Below are 13,456 nucleotides of genomic sequence, written 5' to 3' on the forward strand. Positions count from 1 at the left end.
TCGCAGGTTACTTGTCTTTGTGACTTCTGTTTCAGAGGAGATAAATAAAAAAATAAAAAAAAAACTCCTGGGTCTCCTGGCTTGGTGTTCACAATGTATCTCAAGCATTGTGACTTGATTCCAACACAGAAGTTTACTGTACCTTGGTAAATCACGAAACACAAAGTCACATACCGTGCTGGCGTCCCACTCTGAATCTGCTTTTTGCCCCTACCGGAAGTCAGCTGCGATTTGCCGTCTCTCAGGGGGCCGTGAGCGGTCTAGTCATTCTATACGTCTTTGGGCGCAGGGCTACACTGCAGCAGGCTGATTCTCCATGAGTCTCATCCAGAGCAGAGACAACAGGATGAATCCAGAACGGCTGCTCGTCTCACCACAACTCCGCCGGTGTGGAAATTCTTTTATATAAGTGAAAACGAGCCGAACTTTGCAGAATGCAAACTCTGCTAAGCTAAAATTGCTAAAGGTGGTGGGCGATGTTGTTCATTTACCACTAGTAATTTGTTGAAACACTTCAGGGCGAAGCTTGTGGACGAGAGTCTGACGCTGTGGTGCTGGAAAAAAAGGAAACTCCGGCAGCAACTCGATGGCAAACTCTGCAGAAGACCGAGAAACTGAAGAGCAGAGATCCGAGAGCAGCACAGAGAACACCAGCAACTCTTTAAACTCGGGGGTTGTTCTATCTTTGACTTTATTTCATAAAAAAAAATCATTAAAATTAGTACATTTAAAAACCTTAGTTTATGTAAAGTGTAAAACTCAGAGAAAACTGTTTTATCTTGCACTTAGTGATGGGTCAATGAGGCGTCATGAAGCGTTTCAACACAATGCAAAACTGTATTGATACTGTATTGATACTGTGTCACTGAATACTGACACCTGCTGGACCTTAAAAATCCCTCCAGGCCACCTCGTTTATAGACTCAACTGATGCTGATTTGATGACCTAGTATATACAATAATACAATTTAGGTCATGGTATTTTATATTGTGTTATTCCATATCTTCATTTAAGTTTAAAATATCTTTGATGTTTTTATATACAGTCAATAAATAATGTAAACAAGTGTCATAATGGGAAAATGTAAGTGAATGTGTTGTGAATAAAGATGCTTGTGGACTGGGATTTTTTTTTTACAAATTTTTATTCAGAAAAATAAGTTTCTCCAAAGTTTTGAGCCTGTTACGCTTTTTGGACACAACTTCTCCAGCAGGAGAGAAGACCCGCTCGCATGGTACAGATGAGGCTGGAGTGCAGAGAAATTGCAATGACAGCTTGAAGAGGTTTGGGTATGTGGTCTTGTGGTTGTTCCAGTATGGTAAAGGATCCTGGGACCTGGCAATATTGCTCTCTGCCAGGTACCTGAAGACCTCATTCTCCACAATCTGAGGGGCTGGCAGTCCTTCAGGATGAAACTGAGCAGAGCCTCATCAAGCATCTGCTTCCTGGAAGCTTGGAGGTTAAAATAAAGCAAAAACTAAATGAATAGGAATTAAGTATCAATAAAGCAACGGTGAGTAAGTTGTAGAGTGGCTGTATAACAACACGGTGGGGACCCGGGCTGGCACAGCTTCGCCGCTCTGACGCTTCATCGTACTCACATGAGCCGAAGCCGGCGGATAGTGCAGCCTGGAGCGTTTGCGGGGTGCCGGCAGGACATCGGCAGCGCTCCGCTTGCGTGACACGCACGGCGGGGAAAGCTAGCGGCCCCAGCTCGCTGCTGTGCCCACGTCCACAGCCGCCACGCGGCAGAGCGTGGAGGAAAAACCGGTGACGGTGCATGCGGCCAGGCGGCTCCGTGTGCAGTCCGCTCACCGTTCTACGCCGCTTATCACATAGCGGGGCGAAGGGAGGGAAGAGCCCCGCCGAGCTTGATGCTCAGTCATACAAGCACGGGAAGGGGGAGGATAGCTGCTCTTGAGAGATGCAGCTTTGGAGAGGGCGTCCCATGAAGAGCGCGGGCGGCCGCTCCTGGGCCGCGGACCAGCGCTTTGTTGGGGGTGAACCCGGCAGAGGCGGTGCGGTCCCGAAGTTTCTCGGGCTGCCGGCCACGGTAATGCTACCAGGGCGGGGCGCTCATCAGCGGGGACCCGGCCGGCGTGGCTCCGCCGCTCTGACGCCTCGCTGTGCTTAACACAGGCGGAAGCCGGCGGAAAGTAGTTTGGAGCGTTGCGAGGCGCCGTGCAGGACCTCGACGGCGCTCCGTTTGCGCCTCGCGCTCGGCGGGAGAGCTAGCGGTCAAGCTCGCCGCTGCGTCCCGCTTACACGGCAGTAGCACGGCGAGCGCGTGGAGGGAGAGCCCGTGATAGCGCTGTGCGTCCGGGCTGCTTCCCGTGCGCTCCGCTCGCCATTCTCTGCTTTATCACGTAGCGAGAGAAGGGAGGGAGAGAGGCCCTCCAGCTTGCGCGGGAAGAGGGGAGGCTAGCTGCTCCTTAGTGATGTATCACAACAGCCGTGCTAACGGTAGCCCCTCACCGTCCTCTTGGCGGTGAGCGGGGCGTCCCAGACACGCCGCATGCAGGCCAGGAACGGTGGCATGGCGGGACACAGCACCGCAGTCCGGGACCGAGTCCGTGACTGGGTTGCTAGCCCGAGTGCTAAGCCGCGCTGCGCCGGCTCGGAGGCTACGGCGGAGGCGCGAGGCCGCGTTGAGCGGCGGAGGTGAAGAGCCCCGCGAGGTGCTCCACGGGCTCGCGGGGGGCTCAGGCAGTAGTACTGCATCAACACATCATGAGAAGGGCAAACTAACCTGTCTCACGGTGGTCTGAATAAGGAGGAGAAGGCGCCGTCGCGTTGCGTGGGCTCCATAGACGCGGGGACGCCGCTGCTGCTGCCGCATGCGCGGGAGCCGGTGAGACGGCGCCCATAAAGGCCGCTCGCCACTGGGTTACCTCGAGTGGCAGAGTGAGGCAGGCAGGCAGGCAGGAAGGCCGCTGGCAGTGATGCCGTCAGCCGACGCAGACAAAGCAGCGCTTGAAATGATCTTGCTCGATGAGCAGGGTGATAGGCCCGACGCCCGATGGCGACTGGTCACGGGTGGTCCATCCATCTTGATCCGAAGAAACTTGTGGCTTCTTAATGTCTCAAGTGATGCTGAGGAAGAAGAAGGGAGAATGGCTGCCTCCAGCTTGGGGTATACCCTCGGGGGGGGGGGGGCGTGGAGCCGCGCCATCGGGCGGCAGGGGATTGGTGCGTCGAGCTTTTGTTGTCTCAGTTGATTGGCTGCGCCAAGGGGAGTGCCACTAGCGAAGCCCGTAGGCGGGCTAAGCACTTACGAAGTAGAACCTGTGTTTTTCTTCTGTCATTTGGTTATACATTGTTCTCCAAAAAGTAGGTCACCTGTAGATGTTTGTATGCTTTACAATGATTGTTTTTTTTTTTGTTTGTTTTTTTGTTTTTTTGCCACCGGTGATCTTTTTTGTGATGCACAAGATTTAATTTTTACTTCATTTATTTTTTGCAGGAGTAGGCCAATTATTTTTGTAAAGAATCCCTTAATTTATTTACCTTTTTGTGGATAAAAGACCTGCATTTTTGTTGTAATTTAGTGAATTTCTCAAAAGCATTGCTTGAAAAATATTTTAAACACTTAGAAAAAAATACTTATGTTTTGTTACAAAAAATGCGAATATGTGTAGTAAGTATATTTATATTTTGTGAATAAAGCCTAATTTTTTAATTTGATATCTGACTTTTTTCAAATGTCATGCCATTTCACCTTTTTGCTTTTTATTGGAAATGCAGAAAACAGCCACAAATAGATCTATAAGGCTTAATGTGATATATTTTCAACAAAGTCTTATTTTAGTTTTACAAAAGACTGATGCAGTTGTCTTTCTATTGTAATGCATTTAAAATTTTATTATTGAATATTACTTACATTATTTAAATGTATTTTACATAATTCAGTCATATAAATTAGCAAACTTAGGTTGCGGCCCACGCAAACAGAGATGTTTTTCTATGTGGAGCAATGGTAAGTTGAGTAGCCCTGCTGTAACGGCTCACAGCAGAATGGTATTTGTCATTCATTTCATCAAACTGGAAATATCTTAGTAGCCTACATGTCTCAATGTCTCAGAAATTAAAGTCTGAGTTAAGAAAAATCAGCCATTTTCTTCTAAACACCTTAAATAGGTCATAAATGTGTTTCTTTACAACATATAAAAGCCATTCCTCCATTAGGTAGACTTCACAGAATTTTTTCAGCGCTTCTGTGTTCAGGATTTAATGGGCGGGTCAGAAATCAGGGCCGTGTTCCGTAATGGGGCCCTCATTAGCATAAACCCGCCCCTTAGCTTAAGTGATATAAATGCATCTAACGCATTAGCATCGGTGGTGTTCCCGCTCGCTTTCGAGTCTAGGATAGCATTTCGTACGAGTTTGCAGTTTGCAGTTGGCTAACCAGTCAGCCTGTCAGCTAACCAGGCATGTCACCTCCACGTCGCTCCTGCATCTTTCCTGGAGCCACAGTGTGCAGGGGAACAATGCCATCAGCCAAATAAACCCGCGCAGCCCGCCTTGTGGGTTGCCCTCATCCCGGGGGGGGGGGGTCGGCTCACCGCGGGTCCAGGGTTGTGGTGGTTCCTCCGCGGGGCGGTGTCCGACGCTGCCACGGAAGGCGGGTCGGTTTCGGAGGGGGTCGGGTCGGCGGTCGGCAGCGGCGACTCTGGACGCGCGCCGGGCCCTTCCCGCGGATCTCCCCCGCTGCGGACTGGCGGCCCCCCCGCCTGGCCCCGGCGGGTCGACTCAGCTGGCACCCAGCAGCTGGCTTAGAACTGGTGCGGACCGGGGGAATCCCACTGTTTAATTAAAACAAATAAATGAGCATTCTGATGGACACTGTGAGGAACGAGGCTGAGCTCCTCAGCATCTGACTCAGAGTCAGTTTCTGGCTCTGATGGCTCAGATTGGTCGGGCTGGGTCTGTCTGATGAGGCTGTTAGCGCTAGCTTCCATTGTGATTGTAGATGTCACTGTCACAGTTACACGGAGGTGTGTGGGCGTGGCTCCAGCGCTTCCAGCTGACACGCCCCCAGCGTTTCACAGCAGAGAGAAGTGCTTGTTTTTCCATGATTTTGAGACCTTATTTTATATACTTAGTATTTTTTTAATCATTCAAATTTGGCTCAGTGGTTAATGACATGTTTATGCAGTGTGACAAACTCATAACACAAATTTATTTCTGCTTAACTCGGACTTTAAATATAATTTCCTTGGCAGTATGAGAGCAATGTGTGAATCAAAACTTGAATATTTTTCTTCCTGTAAAATGCTTTTTTTTTCTCTTTCTGTATCATATCTCTTTATGTATTCTGTTAGCTGAAAAAAAAACACAAACTGGCACAACAGCCATAGTGAATGAAGGACTGGGCTCAGACTGAGAGGTGGACATCAGGGATGTTTCCATGTTCCTCTGCTTTAAAGATAAAACATTTACACATGTTGAGTTGTGCTGCTCACACAATGCCAAAGGGACGATGCAATCTGAGGACACTGACCTTTTGTTTGACAAAGAAATTTAGATTTGACACCTGAGTGAACAGTTTAGGAAGAGATCTGTAACCAGTAACGACGGCGCATCTGGTCCTGAGTCAGCTGGTAGCCTGATATTCAGCTTGGTTGTTTCAGTCCTTCCCTCCTGCAGCTCCTCCTCCAAACTGGAAAGTGAAAGTGAAAGAATTTCAGAGAGGAGGACAGTCTTCTTCCTCTGAGAGACGACAGACATGGCAGACGACTATCAACACATCTGGTCAGTAAAAGTCTTAAATAATCTGTCATAATATATAATAATGTTTAATCTCCTGAATGAAGCAGTGTTCAAGAACTCTGTCGTGTTTCATTTCCTGTCATTGTGTTCATTTCAACTTCCTCTCTTTTCATAAGCGAGTCAGAGGACGAAGCTCCAGGTGAGAAACCATTAACTCTGTTTATATCACACTGAGAACCAGTTCAACAGGGTGTGTGTGTGTGTGTGTGTGTGTGTGTGTGTGTGTGTGTGTGCGTGTGTGTTCTTGTGCAAACCCAAAAGTAAGGACCAAAATTTGTATTTCACCAACAGAGTGAGGACATTTTTGCAAAGTGAGGACATGTTTGCCGGTCCTCACTTTTCAAAAGACCTTTTTTGGCCTTTTTGAGGTTCAGACTTGGTTTTTGATTTAGGGTTACAGTTGGGTTTAGGTTAGGTTTAGGGCAGAGGTCAGGGTTAGGCATTTATTTTTGATGGTTAGGGTAAGGGGCTAGGAAATGCATTATGTCAATGAGTGTCCTCACAACGATACAAGTACAAACGTGTGTGTGTGTGTGTGTGTGTGTGTGTGTGTGTGTGTGTGTGTTATATGGTGGTGTTTCTTATCAAATTACATTGCACATTTCTCTAGAAACGACTTTGACAGTAAGTTGAACTGATCCTTTGAAGTTTGACTTCAGTGTTTTGTTCATTTCCAGCTTCTTGGAGGAAGTTCTTCACCATCTTGACAGGAAAAACAAACGGAGCTCATCGATCTGTTGTTGAATTCTTTGGCTCTTTGGGTCAAACTGAGGCGAGGTCTCCTGAAAAAGCTGACTACTGTCTGGTTTTCTGTCCCATCTCTTCTCTGGTTGGAAAAGACGTCCGTGATGCCATGGAGCATCTTCCTGGTGAGAAGTGTCTCTGTCTGCTGTCTTGATTGGTCAGTTGCTGAATAGAAGAGCGTTAAATTTGCTCATCTTTCACTGTGGAGGAGGTGATCCACATCAAGACATTTTCAGAGCAGAGAATCTCAGACTGATCAAGCATTTGCACAGATTTTTAAAGAGTTTTGTTTAAACACAGAAACCACCAAAAGAAAGAGGAGACTCTAATCTTTCAAAGTCACCTTTAAATTTCTTTCATAATCTGCAGTGGAACATGTGGCAGTTTCACCAAAAATCTCTGGCAGAAAAACTGAGAAAAAGAGTTTTTTCTTAAAAAACACATTTCCAGCTGAACAGCAACTCTGACAGCAATAGTTTGAATTATAAGGAACCTCAAACATCTGAACAGGGGGTTTATTAAACAAGAAAAACATCACTGAAAAAGAAGAGAAAAACAGGCCTGTCATTTTCGTGAAGTGTATGGTAAAAAAAAATTATTATGTAAATTATGTATTTTTATACATTTTCAAGTGGCCCCAATGCTCCTATGATTTTTTCCTTCTGATCTTGTTTGTTCATCATCCTGAACGTCGATTGTTTACATCTCAGAGCAAAAGATTCAGATTAAATGGACTTGGTCGTGTGTCAGTCAAGGGAATGTTCCTCAATACTGTGTGTAAAGTGTGTCTCATGACTGATTAAGTTGCTTTAGGTAGTTTGAGGGAGATGTTCTATAATCTGGATGTTGCTTTTTCATGAAGAAACATAAACAACAAGTAGAATAAGACAGAAATGAGGAGATGCAGAAAACTCTTATAGATTGAAGCTGACGTCTATTGAATCATGCTAATGCTAATCATTGTGTTTCCAGCTGGTAAAGCAGCCGTTCTGGTGGTGATGCATCACACCTTCAATCCTGAACAAGTGATTCCTCCGAGCCGCAGAGTGGTGACAGACTGGAGAGTCCAGCTGACTCTGGACTGTCTGTTCTACCAGGACAAGCTGCTCAGCTGTCAACTCAACGGAAACATGGAGAAAAACATCAAGAAGTTCTTCAGATTCTCCCAGTTAGAGGTAACAGATTGATTTCCAGTTTCATCCTGGATTATTTCAGCTTCAGGAACATTTTTCTTTGACAGTGACTGAAGACTGTTGCTGAACATGGATGTGGTCTGATGTTGGAACAATTAACAGAATCTGTTCTTTAATCAAACGTGAGCAGGAGGCTGAAAACAAAGAGACGATCTCATCAGACAACAATTTTCCATCATGGAAAACTATTCAGACACTCTGCTTTAATAACAGTCAACATTTATTGACTGAATGAATTGATCCTCTCTTCTCTGATTAAATTCCTCAAACATTTTAATTTCATGGAATCTCAGCAGGCTCATCAAAGAATGATTGAATGTCATTAAAAATCCTTCTTCAGTTGGTGAACAAGTCAAAAGCAGAAGTTCCTCCAGGAGGTTGAAGGAATGAAGTTGATGAAAAGTCTAAATGCTGAATTATAGAATGAGGTCCAGAACGTTCTCTTCTGGTCATATCTCAGACCAGTGATGGAAAAGATCCAGACCGTGGAGGAGAACCTGGATCCAAGGATCAACAGAAGAAGACTCCACGTCCACCTGAAGATGGAAACAAGAAGCGCAGCAACAAGGAGGTAAGGAAGCTTCTGTCCAGGAGGAAACACACAGCTCCAGTGTTCCTCCACACCGAGGTCTTTAACAGAGATCATCAGATGTGGAGAAATGTTCAACAGCTCTGTGGTCGACCTGATGATGATGATGATGATGATGATGATGATGATGATGATGATGATGATGATTGACGTCAGATAAAATTCAGTGAGTTGTTTCGCTTTTCTTCCACTATAGTGTGGGGGAAAAAAAAGTGCTTCATCAGTGTAGCCCATTTACCATTTTATTAGAATTTTCAATTCATATTCTGTTGTAATTTCTATTGTATCTAAGTTTTTATTCTGTTTTATTCTATTTCCTTTTTTTGTTTTTCCTTTTTTTGATTCATTGAAATTCTTCACTGTGGTGTCTGCTGGGGGGGTTCTCACATTAGAAGGGGCGGGGTTTGGTGGCGTGGGGAGGTGTGGTGCAGACGGCGAGTGATATGAAGGCGGACGTCATCTGTCAAGGTGTGGCTTCCTGGGATGACAGCTGTCAGCGCTGTTAGTGGGAAATAAACGACCCTCCACTCGTCTCCTCTTTCGCTTCCAACACATCACCCTGTTTCCCTGAAGCCACGCCCACTTCCTGGTTTATCAGTCACAGTGACGCAGACGGTTGAACTGTTGAAGTTTTGGTGGTTTTGTTCAAATTATTTGTTTGTTTTTTTAATGTGATATTGATTTGCCATTTGTCTAGTTTTCTTAGTTAATGAAACCAAAGACATTTGAACAGGATGATCAGAGCTGGTGGAGCAGGTTTCTGCCAAAGAAAAATAAGACATCAGAGAATGACATTCCAGAGCCATGGGCAGCAACCTGCAGCAACATGGAGGTAAGAACTCTTCTGTCCAGGAGGAACCACACAGCTCCAGTGTTCCTCCACACTGAGGTCTGTTCATTCAAAAGTCCAACAACGCTCTACCTGCTGTTGATGGATAGTGCTGTGACATCTTTAGAATTGTCTGTGACATGGGGGCTTTACGATGGTTTGTATTTACATTGGTCTTCTTCTTGTTGTGTTTTTACTCTACTGTTCCAGACATCTTCACCAACTGCTCCAAGTGAGTCAGACATCAATTTATTGCAGAAGGAGCTGCACAAAGAAATAGAAGCTCTGAAAAAACAAAATGCTGAAGAAATGGACGCTCTAGAAAAAAAAAAAGCTGAAGAAATGGAAGCTCTGAAAAAACAAATGAGTGAAGAAATGGAAGCCCAGAAAAAACAAAATGCTGAAGAAATGGAAGCTCTGAAAAAACAAAAAGCTGAAGAAATGGAAGCCCAGAAAAGTCAAAATGCTGAAGAAATGGAAGCCCAGAAAAGTCAAAATGCTGAAGAAATGGAAGCTCTGAAAAAACAAAAAGCTGAAGAAATGGAAGCTCTGAAAAGTCAAAATGCTGAAGAAATGGAAGCTCTGAAAAAACAAATGAGTGAAGAAATGGAAGCCCAGAAAAAACAAAATGCTGAAGAAATGGAAGCTCTGAAAAAACAAAAAGCTGAAGAAATGGAAGCTCTGAAAAAACAAAAAGCTGAAGAAATGGAAGCCCAGAAAAGTCAAAATGCTGAAGAAATGGAAGCCCAGAAAAGTCAAAATGCTGAAGAAATGGAAGCTCTGAAAAAACAAAAAGCTGAAGAAATGGAAGCTCTGAAAAAACAAATGAGTGAAGAAATGGAAGCTCTGAAAAAACAAATGAGTGAAGAAATGGAAGCCCAGAAAAGACAAAATACTGAAGAAATGGAAGCTCTAAAAAAACGAATGAGGGAAGAAATAGAAGCCCTGAAAAAACAAAACACTGAAGAAATTGACGCCCAGAAAAGCCAAAATGCTGAAGAAATAGAAGCCCTGAAAAAACAAATGCGTGAAGAAATGGAAGCCCTGAAAAAACAAAATACTGAAGAAAGGGAAGCCCAGAAAAATCAAAATGCTGAAGAAAGGGAAGCCCAGAAAAATCAAAATGCTAAAGAAATGGAAGCTCTGAAAAAACAAAAAGGTGAAGAAATGGACACCCAGAAAAGCCAAAATGCTGAAGTACGAGCTGGACATGCTCAAGAAATAGAAGCTTTGAAAAAACAAAATACCGAACCCCTGAAAGAAGTGGCAGAGCAGACGCAGAAAGGTGCTCTTCCTGTCAAATCCCGGTCCAGAGATGTTTCAGTTCCTACAAACAGTAAAGGAGAAGTGAGATCCATGGACCATCGGGACACTTTCAGCAAGAAGGTAAGAACTCTTCTGACCAGGAGGAACCACACAGTTCCAGTGTTCCTCCACACTGAGGTCTGTTCATTCAGATCATCAGACCAACAACTTTCTGGTCTACCTGATGAAGATGATGATGATGATGGTGATGGTGGATGAAGTCATGTCAAACTCAGCAGGTTGTTTGGTCCAATTGTTCCCAACGTCCTTTTCCCTGAAACCCTCCTAAATGTGCTTCATAAAAGGTCCCTGCCCCACTTCAGGTCATGTTTCTCTTCTGTCCAGCATCCTCTGACATTCTTTCATGAACAGTCGCTCTGTCGACCAATCATGATCAGTTTGTGTCCAGTGATTCAGTGATTGTGGAAAACATGACGGCACTGTACAGTAGGGATGTGCCGAGACCTCGCAAGATGAAATCATGATGATATTTATTAGGGATGTGCGAGTACCGATACCAGGTATCGGTATCGGGCCGATACTGGCCTTATTCCAAAGTATCGGGTACTCGTGAAGGCTACCGATACCAGCCGCCGATACTCACGGCAAGAAAACCCCACGAGTAGTAAGCCCTCCTCACCAGCAGTTGGCAGTAGTGCAACCGAATGGGATGCAAGCTGCCGACAAACATGACAGAGGAAGAAGCTCCTCTCTGGAGCGCTGACAGGCGCAGGGCTGCACTGCAGCGGGTTGATTCTCCATGAGTCTCATCCAGAGCAGAGACAACAGGATGAATCCAGAACGGCTGCTCGTCTCACCAGAACCGCCGGTGTGGAAATTCTTTAATATAAGTGAAAACGAGCCGAGCTTTGCAGAACTCTGCTATGCTAAAATTGCTAAAGGAGGTGCGCGATGTTGTTAATTTACCACGAGTAATTTGTTTAAACACCTCAGGGCGAAGCTTGTGGACGAGAGTCTGACGCTGTTGTGCTGGAAAAAAGAAAACTCCGGCAGCAACTCGACGGCAAACTCTGCAGAAGACCGAGAAACTGAAGAGCAGAGCAGCACAAATAACACGAGCAACTCTTTAAACCCGGGGGTTTTTCTATCTTTGACTTTAGTTCATAAAAAAATCATTCAAATTAGTACATTTAAAAACCTTACGCCGGGAACGCACTGGACGCGGAAGCGTAGCGGAGGCGCCGTGTGCGCCTCCGCGCCGGCGCTTGGCTGTTCGCACTGGAGGCGTATCTGCTGCCTGCGCTCTCCGCGCTGGTCACACATCGGCTGCACTCGGCTCGCTCCGTCAGCTCTCGGTTTTCACGTTTGTTCCCTCTGTCTCGCTCTGCCAGTGGATGTGTGTGTTTTGGTGACCTGTGGAGAAACATTTTCTCCTCCTGTCCTCTTTTTTTCTGCATCACGTGAATGTCTGTCGCTGTGTGTGTGTGTGTGTGTGTGTGTGTGTGTGTGTGTGTGTGTCTGTGTGTGTGTGTGTGTTTGGGTGCGTACATGCGTATGTCTGTTTGTGTGTCCATCTCTCTTGTGGTTAGACCCAAGTGACAAATTATAGACGGACGAGCAACACCGCCCGTAACTAATCGTTATTTAATTTGTTATATTTTGAAAATTGACCGGATTCTCTTGCCTTTTCTGTTTCCAACTTCCTGTCTGGTCCGATCTGCTTGATCCAGCTTGACATATGGCGCTCCCTGCGCTCGCGGCTCGCGTGAAAAATAGAACGAAGCGGAGGTGCGGCCGGTTAGATAGGTTAACATGGGAGGCGATCAGAAGCGCCGTGCGCGGCGCTTCCGCGTCCAGTGCGTTCGGGCCGTTAGTTTATGTAAAGTGTAAAACTCAGAGAAATTGTTTTATCTTGCACTTAATTTCATTTAAATAAGTGCAAACTCAGTTGCTTGTTTTATTTTTCAGACTATTATTTTGGACTTAAACATAGTGGCTGGGCTGCCTTTTTATTGGAAATAAAATTCATTTTCAAAAATAATCTCATTGCATTATTTTAAATTTTATGTGTATAAAGTATCGGTATGCAAGTATCGGTATCGGTGAGTACTGAAGATGAAGTACTCGTACTTGGTATCGGTCTGAAAAAAGTGGTATCGCACATCCCTAATATTTATTATTAAGCCTGTCAGACTGTGAGCAGGCAAGTAACAGAGTGGACACCTTGACTTATATGGACAACGGACTAGTTTTCCTGGCAAATTCCAGTCCAACGGGACAGGGAAATGGCCAAAATGCGGTAAGAATCAATTTAAGTCCGTCTCCCAGCGTCCTGCAGAAGCTCCTGATGTTTCTTGGTTTAATAAAGCGCCATTTTCTTGTGTTGCGTTTGTTAACAGAGCGCAGCAGAGTGTGGAACTCCATGGCTGTGTTGGGAACCGCATACTACCTACTACATACTTCCATACCCATACTGTCCATACTGCATACTGCATACCCAGTCCATATATATATATATATATATATATATATATATATATATATATATATATATATATATATATATATATATATATATATATATATATATATATATACATCGAGATTTTTTTAAAATTAGGTGACAAAGTGGTTGTTTAGAGCCCGAGTGTGTCATTTATTTGTCTGAATACCAGCCGTTTATGATTTTGTTCGGACGAATTCAGCGAAATTTAAGCCAGCCGCAGTGAGCAACGCACTTCTGGTTATATTCACAAAAATACACTACCCCTGTAAATGGATGTTATTTGATCATATTAGTTCCTTTTGTGTGGACCTGTTGTTTTACCAGTCATCCACTGGATGGCGCTCGCACACAACCGATTGTTCTTCACGTGAGCGGAAATGGACTGTTTTTTTTTTTGGTTTCGGTTTCCTTTTGTACATACTTGAGAGCTACAAGCAGCAATGGAGCCTGCAGCCATGGACTTTGGTTAAGAAGAACATTTTGCAGCCCTGGGAAAGCGGAGCGAGGTCTGTTTGTGTGACAATGCAATTTAATCTGTAGTTTTATTTATGTGATTCAA

General features: G+C 44.9%; 1 protein-coding gene across 12 annotated transcripts in view; it reads left to right on the top strand.

Moving 5' to 3' along the window:
- Positions 1–13,456, top strand: part of LOC115402422 (uncharacterized) — a 654,628-nt gene that overhangs the window by 155,221 nt on the left and 485,951 nt on the right. For 11 of the 12 annotated variants that reach the window (XM_030110961.1, XM_030110960.1, XM_030110966.1 and 8 more), the window contains one exon: positions 10,243–10,511. In XM_030110961.1, coding sequence (XP_029966821.1) covers positions 10,243–10,511 — 269 coding nt within the window. Of the gene's footprint in view, positions 1–6,447; positions 6,640–7,486; positions 7,690–8,167; positions 8,279–9,002; positions 9,129–10,242; positions 10,512–13,456 lie in introns of all 12 variants that reach the window. The other variant, XM_030110967.1, reaches the window with a different exon arrangement.

This window comes from Salarias fasciatus, chromosome 15 (assembly GCF_902148845.1).
Source record: "Salarias fasciatus chromosome 15, fSalaFa1.1, whole genome shotgun sequence".
In the NCBI taxonomy this organism is placed as follows: domain Eukaryota; kingdom Metazoa; phylum Chordata; class Actinopteri; order Blenniiformes; family Blenniidae; genus Salarias; species Salarias fasciatus.